General features: G+C 32.6%; 2 protein-coding genes across 13 annotated transcripts in view; one reads left to right on the top strand and one right to left on the bottom strand.

Annotated features, from left to right (window-relative positions):
- LOC114931382 (protein FAM76A) overlaps positions 1 to 19701 on the top strand; it is a 98849-nt gene that overhangs the window by 54623 nt on the left and 24525 nt on the right. The gene's annotated exons all lie outside the window — the stretch shown is intronic.
- Positions 10884 to 19701, bottom strand: part of Lmpt (four and a half LIM domains protein limpet) — a 107091-nt gene continuing 98273 nt past the window's right edge. For all 12 annotated transcript variants that reach the window (XM_029303301.2, XM_029303306.2, XM_029303312.2 and 9 more), the window contains 3 exons: positions 14106 to 14275; positions 13458 to 13644; positions 10884 to 13119 (listed from right to left, as the gene is read on the bottom strand). In XM_029303301.2, the coding sequence (XP_029159134.1) occupies positions 12962 to 13119; positions 13458 to 13644; positions 14106 to 14275 (515 nt within the window). In that variant the 3' untranslated portion in view covers positions 10884 to 12961. The remainder of the gene's footprint in view (positions 13120 to 13457; positions 13645 to 14105; positions 14276 to 19701) is intronic.

The raw sequence follows: 19701 nt of genomic DNA, 5'->3' as shown, positions 1-19701 counted from the left end.
ATTAATTTGCACATGTCAAATGAAGAATAAAGGTAGGATTAGTCGAGATAGTCATTCGAGGCGTTGTTCTCAGTTCAACGATCTTATATGTCTTTTAGAATCGTCAACACGTATGAGATGTCGGTGTCTCTATGTAAGAGGCGTGTCTCGTGACCGAGACGATTGTCAAACGTGCATCTGCGATGCATTCTGTGCAGCACGAAGTATTAATTCGATATCTTGCGCAATGGAAAGCAATTCTGCATTTGGATACTTATTATGCCGCGACACTTTATATCTCTGTTGTCATTACATTTTTTTTCTGGGAACAACTGATGCACTATTCGAAATTTAGACGATTATTTTTCTATAGGAATCTGATATTTCTGACGCTTTAAAAATATATATTCAAGTTTAAATTCACAATTTGATAAATTCGATTATAGATATATACACTTTCAATTTACTAAATATCTTTATGTAAATCTTTACTTTTTTCAATCATTGTAATTTCTAAATTTATTAGATTTTTTCTTAATAACAATTTGAATATCTTAATACGAATTAAGATTTTATTTCAATTTTTAAATCGTTAATTTTAAAATCATTTACTGATGCTATATATGTATAAACGAATTAAGTTTTATTTACGTTTGAACATGAAATCATCATTTTATTTCGCTTTCTTTAGAACTCGTAATCCCATTGGAATTTCTTAAATATTCCTCGAAACACACACACGTGTTCCAACGGTATCGAAATAATTAGCCAAAGGTTTTTCAGCGTCGAGAGCTAAAGATATCGAGGTATAGATTAACGTTGACAAAGACACAGTCCTCCCAGGATCACGGCGCGTATTTCTCGCGCCCTCGTCCGCCCTCGCAGCATGATTTCTATCTATAATACGTGAAAAGGCCGCGATAACGATAATAACGGTGCCTGCCGGTCCATTCATGTCGAACGCGTTTCTCATGGCGTTTCCTACTTCGCCTTCCGCTCTCTTCCACCACGTGCGAGCAACTCCTCCTGGATACTCGGCAAGGTACCGAACCGGAGATCACCTTGAGGTCTAACGGTACCTAACGCCGCGCCGCGTTTGTTTCCTCCCGATCGCGTTTAGGGTACTTTTCTGCGCGCGGCGTCAACGAAAGTACACGCAATCGGGATATAACTGTATAGGGATGAGAGTGAATTTCGTCACGACGACGACGGCGACGGCGACGAGACGGAAGTCTCTCAGACTTCCAGCATCAGCGGCAGCGTTTCGCTCGACTCGTTTCTTATCGCGCTGACCTTTTGTGCCAGAAACTTATCGCCGACGTAGGAGTACGATCGCTTTTAAAGGGACACAAATGGCCATTTGTTTTACATTCATTTTTGCAAATCCGAAAGTCGCCAATTTTAGACTATTAATTTCTCGTCGATTAAACATATGTATTATATATATATTTATATATATTATATTATTTATATATATTATATATATTTATATACATATTATATTTATATAATATATTATTTATATATTATGTACATATATATTTGCGATCGATTAAATGAAAAATCATCAGTAGTTACATATAAATAAATCTTATGATGTAATCTTGTATATTATTCTCGCAAATTTCACGTTATAAGATTCTGCATCGACGTGCATCTTGGAAAGAAATTAAATGATTTTGTTTGTGTCACGTTAATTTGAAGAAACGGGCAGAGGATGAGGCAGGAACTGAATCGCGTGGCGATTAAAAGTGAAGCTTCTTGACCATGTGTTCGCAAGTTGTAGTAGCATAGGTAGACGCGCGCGTCTGCCTTTCCTCGTCTGATCCGTGAAAGGTGGAAGGAAGCAAAGCGTACACTAACGTTGCCATTGGCCTCGTGCAGTATGGTAAGTGTGTTAACAACGTAAGCGAGGTGAACGCCCTCGGTAGACCTAGACCCAAAAAGCGTTCTCGTAGTAAGCCACTGATACTGGGTTATAAGACAAAGTCATGTAACGCGATGCATAAGTCGTATATGCACTCGCAATGCATATATACGCGCATATATACATTTACTTTCAAATGGTGGGAATATGTGCAGGGATGTGTGGAAATGGCATCGTTCGAAATAGCCTTTCTCAAACAGAGTTTTGTGAGGTGAGACATTCGGCGATTATTTCGACCGTAAGAGCCTCATAAATTCGTCGATAATCTCGACGTTGATGTATAGCATTCTTTCACTCTAGATATTATTACATTTACAAGAATTTGATATTGTTTAAAAACATTCCCTCTCTTGGAAAAGAATTTTTCTTTCATCGTTTTGATAGGGTTTTGGCAAATACATTTTTTTTCAAAAACCAAGAAAAACTGTATATTTGCTCAGTCAAATAAAAATTTTAATTTTAATAAGATAATTTTATTTTTGAAATATAATAAAATTGGAAAATTAAAGCTGAATAATAAGATATTATACATATATAATGAAATCTGAAAAATATTTTTGGACAATATATATTTGTACAACGATGCAATGTTTATACAATACCGAGATTTAAAAATAGAAAAGAGTTTATTTGCAATTCGGAATTTAAATATTACGGTAATGGAACAATTTATAATTCATTAAAATCGAATTTATTCATTACCGTTAATTAGCGAAAGTATAAGGTGTGTCTGAAACAGATTTTTGGCCGTTTCAACGTCTGTGAATCGTTAGTGCTCCAATTATTACAACACTTTCTTCCAAATGTTCAAGTTCTTATCTCGTCTCTTCGTAAATTTCGTGGTCACGAATATGCATATAAATCTCGTTGTAGAGTGTCATTGAATTTCGAATCAGCGATGACGTTTTCTAGAAAAACTTTCGAAGAATTGTTTTGATTATTATTAGCTTTAGGAAAATATAATATCAATGAAATAGATATAATTATTTTTTTTAGTCACTGAACTTAGAGTGAAGTTATGTTTGAAGGAACTTATATAATTTCTTACGTGTGCGAGAGAACATATAGATACTTATAAAAATTAAATTATAATTAAATTGTAAGTTATAATTAAAATGATGCAGTATTAAGAGACAGTTGCGCGTTAATAAACGCGTTCCACATTTTTACGCTTCTGTTTACTTGAACAGCAATCGCTAGCAAGCATTGACCTCACTTCTCGTTTCGTGCGTTCGCTGAAGGAAAACACCGGAAATGCCATTACACGCGTGTAATTCGCGTACGAGCTCATGAGTAGCAGTGCTCTCTCGAGGGTGAGAAGCTCATAACGCGGGGAAAAGTAGCTCACCTTCCTCCCTAGAAAAAATAATTGCCACTTTTATTTACGCGCGTGTCATTAATATCGAAAAAATAGTTTATTTTCCAAAAATTTGCTTGTATTTTGGTGTAGGAAAAAATTAAGTAACAAAATTAAAAAAGAGAAAAAATTAAAATATTTCGCATTTTTCGAAAAATAAAGAAGGAAATAAGCTATTTTCAACTAAGATTCAATAACGGCTCTGTAATACAAATATAAATCTAATTCACAAGGAAGGCGTAAAGAGCCATACGCGGATGTTTTCTACGTACATTTACAACGAAACTAAATTTTCGTTGGAAACAAAGCGTGCGCAAGGCACATATTATTCTCGGTTACTAACCAAGACTTTAAAAATTGAAATAATCTCTTACTTGATTTAATTTCAAAAACCCCTAACACCCCTGCGGAAATAATTAAATAAATGCAAGAGAAAAGATGGAAGAACAGTCGCCCGAAAGGTCTCGGGTTCGATTCCCGATTCAGCGACTTTCGGATCTATATTTTTCTCTTGCATTTATTTAATTATTTCCGCAGGGGTGTCAGGGGTTTTTGAAATTAAATCTCAAGTAAGAGATTATTTCAATTGTTAAAGTCTTGGTTAGTAACCGAGAATAATATGTGCCTTGCGCATGCTTTGTTTCCAACGAAAATTTAGTTTCGTTGTAAATGTACGTAGAAAACATCCGCGTATGGCTCTTTACGCTTTCCTTGTGATTTAAGCTATTTTCAGTTTTTCCTCTTTTTTTTTACTTAATTTGTTTTTGCATTAAAATGCTACTAAATTATATGATGTACATCATACATGAAAAAAATGTATATAAATACAACACTATCTAAATTTCTCTTTCATTTCCTTTTTTTCGACATTATTTAAATGATCAATGTATGAATAATTGCTTACGCTACAATTTCGCTTCGTCATTAAACATAACATTTATTACGTCATATAACATTAAGTAAATATTAATTAAATTTAAGAATATAATATACTCTCTTCCATAAAATATGTATATTATATGTCTCATATTAGTTGCGAAAAGACAAGTAATGCGACACTTAAAATTAAAAGTTGAAAGAATCTTCTAGCTGAAAGAAAGGTAGTACGAATTTTGAGATGTCCTATATAAAACTTTCCTACGAGCTAGAGTTTTGATTGGTTCTTTGGCATTCGTCGAGGTGACCGAGCACCGCGGGCAAAGCACTTTTCTCCGCGAGGAGAACTCGCTTTTCCGCGCCGTAACGCAGTTTCGTCTTCTCGCGGATCGGGGCCGTTCGCTGTTATACAGTGACGGATTTAGCAAATGTTGGGCCCAAAGTGCAAAAATGTAATAAAGCAAGAAGATGCAATTAAAGTTATATAATATTTATCAATACGGGAAACATTGTGTGCAGGATTTTAATTAAGAAAAATTGATCTCTGTTGTACAAAATATTGTAAAATAATTATGAAATATTTTTGTACGCAGAGAATTCCTTTAGGAGAGGCTAAATATTTTCTTCCTAATTTGTATTCAATCTTATTTTTGTACTCGCGGATTTTAATTGAGAAATCCATCAAATCTGTTGTTACAAGATGATTATGTAGGCGTTATTTGTATCGCGACTTGTCAGAGGAAGGTGAACAGCGTGGATGTGTAGTGTCTCCCGGGACCGTCGTCAGTGGATGGTGTAAGTTCATCCTTGATGGAGGTTACTCGGGGCCATCGTCCCACATCTCCTTGGATATGAACTTGCGTCTTCGTTCGACTTGCTGGTCGTCTCCCTTTGGTTTCTCCTTCCTCGTCTCCTTCGTCCTTCTTCCTGCCACCTCCATCTCAGTTCGTTGGCAACACCTTTCTGCCTCCCTCCATCTCTTAACTCGTCTTTCTCTCCCTTTGCCGTAGCCAGACTCCACCGTTTCATTTCGTCTCGTTCTCTCCCTTGCTTATCCTTCTCTTGCTTTTTATTTTCCGCAAAAGATCCATTAAATGCCGCGTGTATTTTTAACATTTTTATTTTCGAAAGTTTTTATTTTCTGTTTATTATATATATAAATTACTCGCAATTGTCATAGTGGAATTTTTCATAAGATGTAATTAATAAGTCTCGATTTTTAATTTCAGTTTTTTGCATCTTTGCATCTCTTCCCAGTTTTTCTTTTCTCAAAAGTTTCGTTTAAAAACAAGTATTTTAGTTTGAATCTTAATAAAGGAGTATGAGTGGTTCTAAAAAATGGCGAGAGATATCTTCAACGCAATATTCATTTGATGCTTATCACCTTTAGTTTGCGCCATTTGCATGAGGGATCCTGGACCCAAGTGTTACATCACTGGGTCTCCCTCTGCTTTTTTTCGGATGGCAATGGATTCCCTCTTGAATTCTGTGCGAGCACTATAGAAAGTCAACGGACAAGGTAACGCGACCCGGATTACACTCTGAGGCATCGGTTCCTTCGCACTTTTCTTCTTCGTCCCGAAGAGACTCCGTCGTGTTCAGCTCAGGGTCAAGGCACTCTCTCGGAGGTAACCAGCGAAGAGACTATCCTCTTCCTCCTCCTTGCCTTTCATGTCCTTCCACGAAGCCGAAAAGAGAAGCCGAGAGAGTTCCTGCTTTAATCCTTCTCTCGCTTCTCTCTTCCGTCATTCCAGCGCCGGTCGAAGACGATGGAAGAGATGTAGGAAAGATCATCTCTTTCAATTTCACGATCGTTTAATCCAAGGACGAAACAGCAAACGCCTTAGAAAAATTCCTCGGCAAAAAGGTTTTCGATTAATACAGTAAAAAAATATCTAGGTATACGAGCAACGTTTCCGCAAAACTATATGTGTTAGAGTTTCTGCAATCAAATTTCAAAGATATTTATCAAACATATGTGAATATTTGGAAATGTGAATATTTCTTTTATTACCACTTTCACTATTTTACCGCTGCATCTTTATTGATTACGAATACTCTTCCATTTTTACTTTTCGACATTACTTTCCGACACAAGCTTGATCGAAACAAGTCGTCCTCTTCGTTTTATATCGCCGATATAATTCATATACTCCTTCATGATTTACACAATCGATATGTTCTTCGGTTCGCCTGAATTACGGAACGATATCGATCTCTCTCGAAGGCGTTGAGATAGTCGCCCGCAAACGGGATGCTAATGTCGCTCTCCACAATGTCAGCGGCCAAGGATTCGAGTTGGCGGACAGGTAAATGGCCCGAGCGTTGAACCGACGAATGACCTCCGACAACAACGGCCCTCATTTTCGATGTCGAAATTATCTCGCGCCGATATAGCTTCGCCACAATGGCGACTTTTTGCAATGTCGTGAGCCAGTACTTCTTTATTCGGACCGATCTGTCAAAATTTCAAGCAATAAGCTAGTCGATCTATATACGTGTATTTTGTGACATCAAAAGCGGGGACATTTTTAATGGGATGCTATATCATAAAACACTATATGCATAACTATGGGAAGCGAGTAAACATAAAAATAAAATCTTGAAAATAGACTGGCTTGTGCGTCATAGCTTTGCCACATTGATATCTCGCAGAAGATGAGTGGTCTTTTCTGAAAGAGAGATTCATTTTAATTACTACAATTTAGATAGACGATAGGTAATATTAGGAGATTTTTTATATTCAAATTTTTTTTAATCTTTCTTACATTTTAATATGTTTTTTTTTCACATTATAATAGATATGATTAAATATATTAAAATGCTGCTTATTTGGTTTATATTATGAATAATAAAAAAACTAATTTGGTTTTTTTCTTGTTTTCTTGTTAATTAATTTCATGTGTGATTGCTAATAGCGGTTATTTATTTTATGCAATATATACAATTTCATATAATCGAAATTCGCACAAACATATGATACAAACTTCAAAAAGCGAAGTGTATTTTTAATTTGGATAACAGAATATCAATGAGAGTAATTAACATGTACGATATACGATATGAATGAATAATTAATGAAAATCGATAATATGATCATATGGTCGAGGTATATTGGTTGCATTGATTTGCAGCAAATTTCTATGGATAATCAAATTAATGAACAATTTGATAATATTATGAAAGAGCGATAAACTTTAAAATCGCCATCACTTCTTTAACATTGATCAGTGAACTAGATAAAAATATTTTTTACATTTTTCGCTTCTGTCAATCTTGACGATGAAAAACATATCTTTGTAAAATCGTACACACGTTACATAAATAATTATCAGTGAATAATAAAAAAAAAGTGTTCTAAAAAAATATCCATTGCTTTAAAGGCACACTAAAAAAGCTTGTCGCACATGAAAAATATTTTAAATAGCGTCGAACGAATTGAAACATGAATTTAAATCGCGAGTACGGATAGAGAAAAACAGGGAAAGGTGGAATACATTAAGCTAATTTTTTTTTGCTCCACAAACCCAATCAAGTTTCTTGGAAATCGAATGAATTTGATTCGGGAACATTCCTCATCGGAACGCGAAAACGAACGATTTTTATTTTTATCGTGGTTGTCGGAGGCTCTTACAGCGCAAGGCCACGTGGCTAGTCATTGACCCCAGGGAGATCGAATACTTAACAATCATTCTTCGGCGTGATTCCTACGTCGAGTAGGTTTGAGAAAGATAGACGAGGGACACGGGAATTAAGCCAAAAATAAAATGAAGAAGGGAGAGACCCAAGTCAGGACCCTCGGCAGTACAAACTGGCCCGCCGAGGATGTAACGTTATGTCTATTAGATTCCGGAGAGGGTCGAGAGAGAGGAGTATCATGACCGATGTCCACATAGACACAAACGAGCAAGGTTGGGAATCGAGCATTCAGAGCTCTTTCATCCTCTTTGATGCGGAGATAATTCTGATAGAATTTTTCTAGAAAATGAAAAATGGGAGCAAGATATCTTGTTGTCAAATATTTATACGATCGAAACTTTCGATACGTCAAATAATGATTGATACGTCTAACTGTATCAGAATTTTGCGCGAATTGTATATTTAAATATAATACAAATATAGAAGATGTTATAGAAATATATTAAAAATATATTCACATAATATTTAAACTTTAAACAATAAATATTATAATAAATAAATGAACTCTTGAACCCAATAAAAGGAGCAAATAAATTGCAAATAATTTCTTTTCTCTCGCTTATTTTTCAATGATTGATTTAATGATTTGTGCAATATAATATGCAGTTTGCAAGAAATCTCCTCTCGCTTCGTCTGCTCGATAATAATTACAATTACGGATGAACGCCTATTAATCTCGCGCTTGCGTGAACGAGTCCCATGGAGCAATTTTCAGGGACAGTGTCGAGCAGAGAGTGTGCGGGACAGAGTCAAGGCGAATGACGTTTGTGGGAGATGAGGAGGAGTGGTGGTAGTGCGAGCGAGATGGAGAGCCAGCAGCCTCTCGCTCTCCCTCTATACGGGACGCGGTCGAAGACACGAGACACCACCACGGTCGCTCGTTACATAAGTAAGGTAAAGGATCTCCTCTTCTCTGCTCTCCTTGAGCCGATCCACATTCGCGATTATATCACTTTCCATCGACCTCCCTTTACCTCGGCTCTTTAACGCGACGCTCGCTCGCACGTGTATATATAAGTGCGTGCGATTCTGCGTGTGTGCGTATAACGTTATTCAATTCACAGTTAACAACAAATATCGCGTGGACACAAGTTTTTATATATAGCCACGCATTCGCTCTAAATTATGACGTATACGAGCGACTTTGCGTCGAAGAATTTTATTAACAGAGCATGATCAAGTTGTGAGAAAAAGATACTCTTATAAAAATTATAGTTTCTATTACATTTGGAGAGACTTATCATCTCAGAAAGGCTAATCGTCTAGTATTAATTTCTTGCTTTCACATTTTATATAAAATTGACGAAAGGAAATGTTTTTATACAAAATTCTTTCGGGGAAAAAAATACAGAGACATAGAGATACTCAAACTGTTCACCTTCTGCATTTTATTTCAAGTCAGATTTACTCAAAATTTCACCTTTAATAGCCTCTCTAGAAATAAAAATTATTAATTTTTTATACAAATTTCTTTACTGCTTGTTTCTTTGAAATAATAAAGATAAACGAAAATGTAAAATTTACAAGAAATTTTTCACTGGTGGCTTTTAAAAATTTTTTTCGGAGGACGGGGAAATTGCCAATTTTTTGCGTGAATCTTAAAATTTTATAGCTCTTAAAGGTCTATGACGTAAACGAACCATAAAATTGATTTTGATAAATTGAAACCGATGAAATAAATTGCAATTTGGAGATTGTCCCACCCAATGGATAACTCGCTGTCACGCAGGAGAACGTGAGGCCGAGCGTACATTGACCTATTGTGTGACCTCCGACAACACGACCTTAATGTCAATGATGAACTCGACGCGGATTTACGTATGGTGACCCCGTATGTACATATCCAGTTGTGCATTCCGAAATAAATTCACACTTTTGTTATTCGTACATCTTTGTGTTTCAAACTAATCTTTAATCTTTAAATTGCTGAAATGGAATATTAAATATAGGAGAGGAAAAAAATTAAATAATGAAATCGAAAATTGTAGACATTAATTAACAATTTGATGAGAAGATATTCGTGTCGTATTATAGATTATATAATCTTTATTCATTTTTCACATTTCTTAAAAGAATTTGACTTAATTTAACTTAGAAATTTAATTAATTTCTCTTTTATTGGCTCTTTTTCATTGAATTTTATTGTTTTCTTAGCCCTATTTATTTTTTAAATTTAAACTCAAAATTAGTATTTTATGTAAAGAAAATGTGATATTAACTTATAAATTATTATAGTTTATTTAAGAACAGATTAAATAAAAATTATATTTAAATATAATTAAGTAATTGCAAATATAATTTTCTTTTTTAATGAATATAGGTTTTTTTATTATAAATATACTATTTTTTTTATTATATCAAGAAAATTTTATACAACGAAATACTATAGACATCTAAAGCTGAAATGTAGAACTAAAGTTTACATTCGTGGATAAATTATCAGTAACAGATAGATTTTGCACAATTTTTTGCTAGATGATAGTAAAATGTTATTTTTTATCGAATATTTTTGTTTTAATTAATTAATTTGATTTAATTAATTTTATATATGAGACGAATTTATATAGACAAATTACGCAAAGCAATATTTGATTATAATTGTAAAATGATAAATTATAACATTTTGTAAATGAATAAAATTACAGACAAACTAAGATTCAAATGTCTGTAAAAAAATTACAGACTCTTTTCTATTAATTTTTACGACTTTTTGCATATGACATAATTAAATTAGAAAATTGTTTATATACGAGAATTGCTCTCTATTAAGTTTAAAATCTAATTTTATATACGAATAAGGAAAAAGATTAGCTATTTTTATTATATTTTCTTCAATTTATTAAGTTAATAAAATTAATCGCGAAAATTAATTTATTGAATTTTTTAAAATTGATATGATATAAATGAGCTAAAACTAAATAAAATTTGTTGATTATTGATGAAATGACAATTTTATTATTGTCGCATTTATAATTTGTTAATTTTGAGCAAATTTTTGAAGATATCAGAAATTAGAAAAGATGGAGGGTCACTCAACAAAACATGTAAATAATTACATTTATTTATTTATCAATTTTACAATGTAACAGTGTGTATAGGATACGCTGAATATAGAATAATCTTTTCTTATCGTTTATTAATTAAGGCGATTAGTGTGTAAGTGACTTCGTCGGAACATACATATATATTATAGCACGTGTGTGACTTATATTGGTCGCGATTAAAAATTCGAACGTTTCAAATTTGTCTCGTAGTTCCGCGTTTATAGACTTGATCGCGCGCAGCGTTACACTTACTTTCATTTGCGTTATATAACAATAAATTTGATATTAAGTATCCTGTAACGAAGTAAATTATTGTAAGACGTTAGTTTCTTTTTTTTTTTTTTTTTTTTTACTTCTATGGTACTCGATGCGGATAAGGCCACAATTAGTGTTTCCGCGAGTGCGTCCGCCGCACACTCGTACGCGTGTGTTATGTATGTATGTTGTATACATGTCATGTGTATGTATATGTGTGCGTTTTCTATCGTTTTTGCTTTTTTTTTTTTTTTAATAAAATAATATACTATTACGAAAAATTTCGAGTATTGATGTATGTGTGTAATGTGTGTGTGTGTGTGTGTGTGTGTTTGCATGTATGTGTGTGTGTATATGTGTGGGTGAGCGCGTGCGTGTGTTTTATACAGGACAATGATGAATCTCTACGATATGCGCTTGCTTTTTTCAATGAAAAAGGGGAAAACAAGAAGAAAATAGGAGAAAGCTAGAGAAGAAAAGATAGCTAGAATATTGTTGAGCGATAATACGAATTTACGTACATTTTGCATCTCGCCGTGATTAACAGCACGTGCATTATCACTTTGTCAACACATGGAAAATTAACAAAAAATTAACAATTTTTATGATAAAAAGATCTACGCGATTTTTCGAACGTTAAATAATTTTGTTATTCAAATCTAGAAATAGCGAGATTTCTTTGCAAATATTATTTAAAAATACGACAAATTAATCATTAGACCACATTTTTAGAAACTCATTTTTCGATGAGTTTTATTTATAAATTAATAATAGATATACTATAATATATTGAGATGTTATTTTTTCCTATTTTGATAGATGTATACTAGTATTATACAGAAAGGAAAAGAGAGAAAAAGATGTGATATCAATTGGATAAAATGTAAATGTGTAACGTGTATGTACGTGTATGTATTAAACCGTTGTGTTTTTCGCACAAAAAAATGTAAATTACACACACATACACATACGCTATATAAGACTCTCTTTTTGTGCGCACATGCGCATATCTCTCTACAATTGTACAAAGCAAAAATGATATTAGTAACATCACGAGAGCACGTATGCGGAACGATTAGGTTTATTTATCATCCTAACCGTTTATATTGATAATCATTTTATTACAGTAAAGCGATTTGATTTCTCTTTCATTCGAGCTCGCTGGTTACGTATTTCTTTTTCTTTTCGATACTTATTTCTTTCACTCTTCGATATTTCAACGGGATGATCGAGCAAATCATCTCAAACATAGAAAGACACACGTGTCAGTGCTCTTTCCACAAACACACGTAGAACGAAATAACGAAGACTAATGTCGCTATAACTACAAAGCTAGAAATGATCTCGTGTTCTCTCGCGCCGTCTTTTTTCGATAAATCGACGCCATTCGTAAAATCACTATACTGACCAAGACGAGAACTTGGTCAGAGGATTTCTGATCTTTATTTTTCTCTTAAAAAAAAAAAAAAAAACATCGGCGCGAAAAGTTTCGTCAAAGTACGCCGATTGTTTGTAATAAAATTGATCTCGGCTCTGTAATGCGAGCTCTTCTTTATTATTCATAATTTTTATTAAATTTTTCCGCAATCTTGTGTCTTGATATGATTTTATAAAATTTTTTTATCGTCTGCATGCTGCGTTCGTTTCGAGTCCGAATTGTCAACTAATAAAATCGCGACGACGGATTTTGTTCATTTATGGCGTATAACAGAATCCGCTTTTGACTGTATGGATTCTCCGTTCCGGAAGTCCCCCGTTCTTTCTTTTCTCCAGCTTCTTTCCGTCGATCCCGTTGTCATCCTCGTCGTCGTGTGAAGTCGCGCTTTACATCAATTTCAATTTGGCGCATTCGGGACAGATAATGTCGTCGCCATCGGTGATGAAACCACGTCCGACCAGCGAGGTTTTGCAGCCCGCGCAGATGAAACAATCATTATGCCAGTGTCTATCCTCGAATGAGATGAAACGAGTGCCGCCAATACCTGAATCAATCATCGAATAGCGCTTAGATTAAATTATATTTTCAAGTCTTAACGTTAATGCACAATGCATATAAAAAGAAATTTCTAAGAATGAATACGCATACGTGTACTGAACACGCATGTTTGTTGAAGAATCGATTACTATGATTGAAAAATCAAGCTTATCTAACTCATTAAATCTTGAATTTTTGTCTGGAGATTTTTTAGAGTTTTTTCAATATGTAATTAATAATATTTGCATATTAAATAGAAATTTTAAATAAAAATTTTATATTAAATAGAATATTTTGTGACTAAAGTTAGAGGTTGTAAATGCGCTGTAAAATAATATAACGTACCGGTAATTGGTTTGGAGCAAGCGGTGCACCTTTTGGCGAAAAGCTCGCCGAAGCATTCGGCACAATAGGGTTTGTCATCGCGCGATGTGAATCGCTGTCCCGCCAGGGAGTTGTTGCAGTTGCTGCAAGTGAAGCAATCTCTGTGCCACGGCTCGTTCTTATATGTCACGCCGCCGCTGGTGATAATCTATGTAAAAAGAATACATTTTTACATATTTTTTTTTATAGTTGAGCTTTCGAGAATTGAATTCATTCGATACAAAATATTTTCAAAAATTAATACAAGAAAATTTAAATAACTGAAATATAAATATAAATAAAAAATAAATATAAATATAAATAAATATAAATAAATATGAATAAAATCCATATAAATCAATATAAATAAATATAAGCTCGAAATTAAAAGAAAGAGTCTGTAATACAATAATCGATATGTTTATATTGTCAATATTTTTATATAAAGTATCTATATTTATTTGTAGCAATTATATCTCATCAATTTAGTAGAATGAAATTTATAATCTTATTAGAGGATCTCACTTTTAATTCATCTTACGTTACATTCGCTTTTTGGACGATATGTAATAAATGAATGCGAGGCAAGAATGTGAAGTAATCACTGATACAGTGAAAGGAATAACCCACCTTGTTGCACTTAACACACCGGGTGGCGAATTTGTCCTCATAACATCCGGCACAGTAAATCTCCTGTTCGCGCGGGATGAAACTCTTTGTGCCGATCGGATTCTTGCAGACCACACAGCAGAAACACTTCTCGTGCCATTGTCTGGTCTTATATTCCATCTTCTTAGTGCCTGCAAATTGATTATAAGACTAATGCATCAAAAATTTATTTAAAATAACGCATCTCTTTTGTGTAATTTTTAAATTTAATTTACATCGAGTCATTCAAAATACAATGTAAAAGATCTTTTATTAATTTTTTAAAAATTTCTTCTACATATCATCTTTTTTATTACTAAAATTGTTGTTGCATGTTTGTTGAATTTATCATTTCTTAATTAGTCACGAGAATACGGTAATTGCATGTCGGAGAGAAGCACCATGAAAAATGCAAATTAGAATCTCTGCAAATAAGTCTGCAACGGAGGTCATAGCCCGCGTTTTAGTGTCTAACGAATGGTTGCATGTGGCGACTGGCAGGCTGCAAGTTTGCAATCGCGTGTACCGTCATCGTATTTTGCTCAAATGCTCGCTAATAGCGCAATTCTTCACCGATTTTTTCGCGAATGCGCTATTAGATGCCCTTCGTTCAATTTAAATTAATTCGAGGAATTTCTTCGTCCTCGTCTCGCGCGAAATTCCATGCATTGTGACCCCATTATATTCTTGCATCGAGGACTTTTTTTCGCAATTTGTACAGTTAGCAGGCAATTGCGTGAAAATAAGAACGATCGGACCAAAATTAATTTATTTATTAATCAACTTTTTCGAGAGAGAAATTTGAATTGCTCGATTGCACCAATTGGAAAATTTTAATTGTTTACACATATATAGGATTTTTATCCAGAAAGGAAGATGCGCTAATATAAATAGAGTCATGTATAACTTGGAAATTTTTATGAAAAAATATATCATACCTTATATTGAACCCTAGAGAAATTTAATTTCAATAATATATATTTTAGGCATATACTTTTTAATTAAAAGGATCCCATAATTTTAAATATATTATATTGATAGGAGCTGATAAGGTTATCTATCGTTATTAACTTTATCTAGAGAATATCATCCATTGAGATTATTTACTACAATATATCTCAGTATCATAATTCTTTTCACCAATGTCTTTGATTGATATCTAGGGGACATTTTAAAGAGACATCTTTGTTGATTCAGTCTTCGATGATATGATTCCAATTTAAAAATATATTCCGATGAATCATATAGAAATAAAAGCCTCCCTAGGCTTATAATGTGTAAAATTGAAACTAATCGCGCGGCGATATCTTTTTAAAGTTGTGTTTTGCTTGCTGCAAAATTACCATAATCTAGAGCTAGAAACCGTCTCGGTTACTTCATGTTCTCTTTAAGATTAGGAGCATTTTGCGAAGAACGTGACTTGACGTAATGCTGTCTAGCTGATGAGCATTGTTAGCTCGTTATCGTTGTCACGTTCTGGCCTGGGATTTGAGAAATGGGAAGATACCCGAAATCAATGACTAGGAAACGTGAACGTTTTGTTTGCCGCTAATGTCACATAAATTGCGTACTTAAAAATTAAAAAATCACTGCATTATGTAATATAATAGCGCGATTATCAAATATTATGCATGAATGCTATTTATAATACATGGAATAATTATGAAATGTGTAAGGCGTCTGTCGGAATTTTTTATAGATACTTATAAATAGCAACAAAATCCAATTTACACACCAAGTGATCGATCGATCAATGAATTAAATTTATTCATGCGGACTTTGATTGAGGCGCAACAACGTGGGCGTTTGCCTTGTCTCTTTTTCGCGTTTCTCATTAGTCATTCTCATTTTCTCGCTGCGTCCGAGGGACAAGAAGACGAATTAATAACTCTATTTCGAAAGGTGAGCTAAGACCCAGGTAAACGGCACACTTAAATGCGACATTAAATATAATAACACGTTTCTCATGAATCACCCGCTCAATTCTAAATGTTTACGACGTAGGATCACGTCTGCGAAGGATGACAGTCTCGGTGACGATTGAAGAGTTTGTTTCATTAAAAAAGTGTTCGAGTCGCTTTTTTTTTCTTTTAAGGGTAGACAGAAGCATAATGTATCGAAACGAGAATTTTGTCAAACTTTTTCTCAAGTTTTTGAAATATCTGAAGAACACTTATCGTATCGAGAATTTCATTATCATATATCAATGAGTACGTAATGAGTGTGATAATTGTCTTCGCCGATAGATGTTGATTAATGAGCAGCGCAAGTGTTTATTCGATACTTACGGCTCATTAATCATTGCAGATCGATTTGTTAAATTATTCATTCGTCGAACATTCCGACGAGAGATTAAATCGAATTAGTTGCAACTCTATTGTTGGCTGATATAATTAACCATATCGGTAGTTATAACTGTTTATTGTCATCGGACTGTTATATTGTTAAGTAGGTAATTATATCTCCATCGCACATTTGACACACTAACGTTATAATTAATCATGATTGATTTAAGATTTTAATGTGCAAACCGATAGTATTAACATAAGATCTAACTTGTCATTCATTGGAGCCCTAAAACTTGCAATAATTCATATCATTGTAGTATTTCACGCGATTAAAGATTTTATTGAAAATATAATTAAATTAAGTATAAAAAATCGGCTGTAAATATCATAGTTGGAAACATTTTAAACAAATTTAGATAAAAAAAATGTCACATAATATCCATAATATTATCTTTTTAAATAAATATGAAATGTGTGTTCTTCCTGAATAATTTTTATTTATATAATTTAGGATTTTTTTTCCTTCTAAAGAAATAAATATTTTTTTTTGGAAAATTGTATGCACGTACCTGAGATGTTAACATTTGGAGTTATTTTGTTTTAATATAACGACGCGAAGATGGAACGCGCTAAAGATGGACATTCCGGTGTCCACGTATCTTTGGTATATGATACGTTGCCTTGTGGACCACTATGACTCAAGCGAAGATTCGTGACGTCATGTTAGCCAGGCAATACCACCGTATATGTATAAGGCTGATGGTCCAAGGTCGATGTGGTAATCTTACGCACGTCGCGTTAATCCACGAGTTATTCGCACTACGAACGATGCGCGCTTATAAAAATGAATATCTGCATAAAATTACACACACCTTCATCAAAACTCATCAACATAAAACATAAAACATTTATATGTAATTTACATATAAAACATTCCTTTATATATTATCTTATACACGTTTCCATCCATTTTAATCTTTTAAAATATAGAGATTATTTTAAATACAATAATATTTTATAAATTTCTAGTATTAATTAAATTGAGAACGAAATGAAATTTTCTCGGCAGTGAGATCTTTTCATTGCAGGATTACTCCCAAATGTCATTTTGAGAATCATCTGATATTCATATAATAAAAATATTTATTATTATTATATTATAATAATAATTAAAAATTTAATAATAATAATAAAATTATAATAATAATAATAAAATTATAAAATATTACGATTTTTAATAATATGAGATATACAGGATATTTTTCAAAGTGTCAAATGCATGTTCTTTTAATCGCATTGCCTTTAGTAGTAATCTATTCATGCTTATTTGTCTCTCTGGCTTATTTTCCAGTCGGATGAGTAATAAATGCAATAGAGACACTATCCATTTCCGTGAATACCACTATTAATTATCATAATCTTTCTTTCTGCTCGTCAATCGTTAACGCAATCGTTGAAACGGATTTTATGATTGTCATTCATCAAATTAATAACACGCTCTCATAAACTGACTCTCATACATATGTATAGAGATGGAAGCTGCTTTTCCTACGTCAAGTCTATATATAATTCAATGAGGGGGGAAGCTACATCTGTTCTAAAATTTCTTGATCCAGGCAAATTCTGTTTTACATCAAATAGAAAGCACCGACAAACTTATAAACTGCTCATCTCATACTCTTAATTTGTTTGCAAGTGATAGTTCAATTTTATATTTTATTTTTTAGTTATAGCGTGTCTTTTAGTAAAAATTAAATTTTGATTAAATTAATAAATTTTATATATAACGTAATTTGATATATTAAAATTAAGAAATCAATATAGATCAACTAATTAGATTCGTTAATTATTTTCTTTTTTACATATATTATCGAAAAGGTGCGCAATGAGATCTTTTCATATATACAATATATATTATATTCCGCTTAATTTGATTGAACAAGAATATATTTTTTAAATATAAAATTTTATATCAAATTTAATTTCAAATATTTACGTTGTTATATAAATAGGACTTAAATTTTATTTATTCCGCATTCACGGAAGAGATCGTAACTCGATAACGATATATTTATTTGATATATGTAACATATGTATTTAGATTTGCCATTACGATTGATGATATCACTGATATTAATAAACTAATATCAGAACTCTTATCCAAATAGAGTCATGTTTTCGATAATACGCGATTTTAATAAAAATCTCGCACGTGTAAGTGCATCCATCTTTTTTTTTACTATTTCAGCAATGTAGCATGTATTCACAAGATCAATACAAACACAAGTCCATTACAAAGACATCTGTCTGCTTATTTCTTGCAGAATATACGCAGTAATGCGTATTTAAACTTTCTGAGGCGATCAAAACAAGGTGCATTTTTTTATTACAAAACACGTTAATGTAGATTTTTATCATACTAAAGCGAATTCCAATGTATTCCATAATGATTTATGTCAAACATTGTAAGATTACGTTGACAATATCTGCTTACATATTTGCACGAACAAAAATTACATCAGAACAAATGCGTATTAAACTTTTCAAGAAAATATATCTTCTTGATAACGTCATTGTATAATTTCAGTAAATATTTTTTTAATTTAATATTACAAAAAACTTAATAACGAAATTATTATAATTAGTATTTGCTGATTAATTTTTTCATTGAAAATTAATTTCAAATTTTTTTTCTTTATTCATCATTTGATTTTGTTTAAAATTTTAATAGAATGTTTGTGTAGTATTTTTAATTATACAGACTTTAATATATACGCTATCAGACTTGACGTTTACGATATCGTGAGTCACATTCGTAATAAAATCAATCAGGGATATGCGAACTTGTCACGCAAAGCTACCCGTTTATTTGTTCAAGGTTTTCTTGCACTTCTTTTCAATTAATTCGGAGTTTTTGAATTATAAACAGTTTTAAAAAATTCAAAAATTTCATCAAATAAATCTTGAAGGATAAATAAAAAACAAAAAATTATGTTCTTTGGGCTTAATTTTGAGAAAATTTGATCTAATTTATGATTTGTCACACACAAAGATGCGTTTAAAGTTTTTATAATAAAACTTGAGAGATGTTTGAATAAATATTGAAATATTTAATAAAAATTGTATTAAACCTTTTTTATACAAAAAAGTATATTCAATATGAAATGTAAACGCATTTCTTCAGTATTGTTAAATTGTAAATAAAGAACACATATTTAAAAACAGTTTTTTAAATATTTCTCCATTGAGAAAAAGTTGATTTCACTTTTGTAAAGTGAATAAGACGTACA

The sequence above is a fragment of the Nylanderia fulva genome, unplaced genomic scaffold (assembly GCF_048542155.1).
Source record: "Nylanderia fulva isolate GAGA-0341 unplaced genomic scaffold, ASM4854215v1 Scaffold23, whole genome shotgun sequence".
Lineage (NCBI taxonomy): Eukaryota > Metazoa > Arthropoda > Insecta > Hymenoptera > Formicidae > Nylanderia > Nylanderia fulva.
Note: the sequence above shows the minus strand (reverse complement) of the source record. Positions and strands in the feature narration are given on the sequence as shown.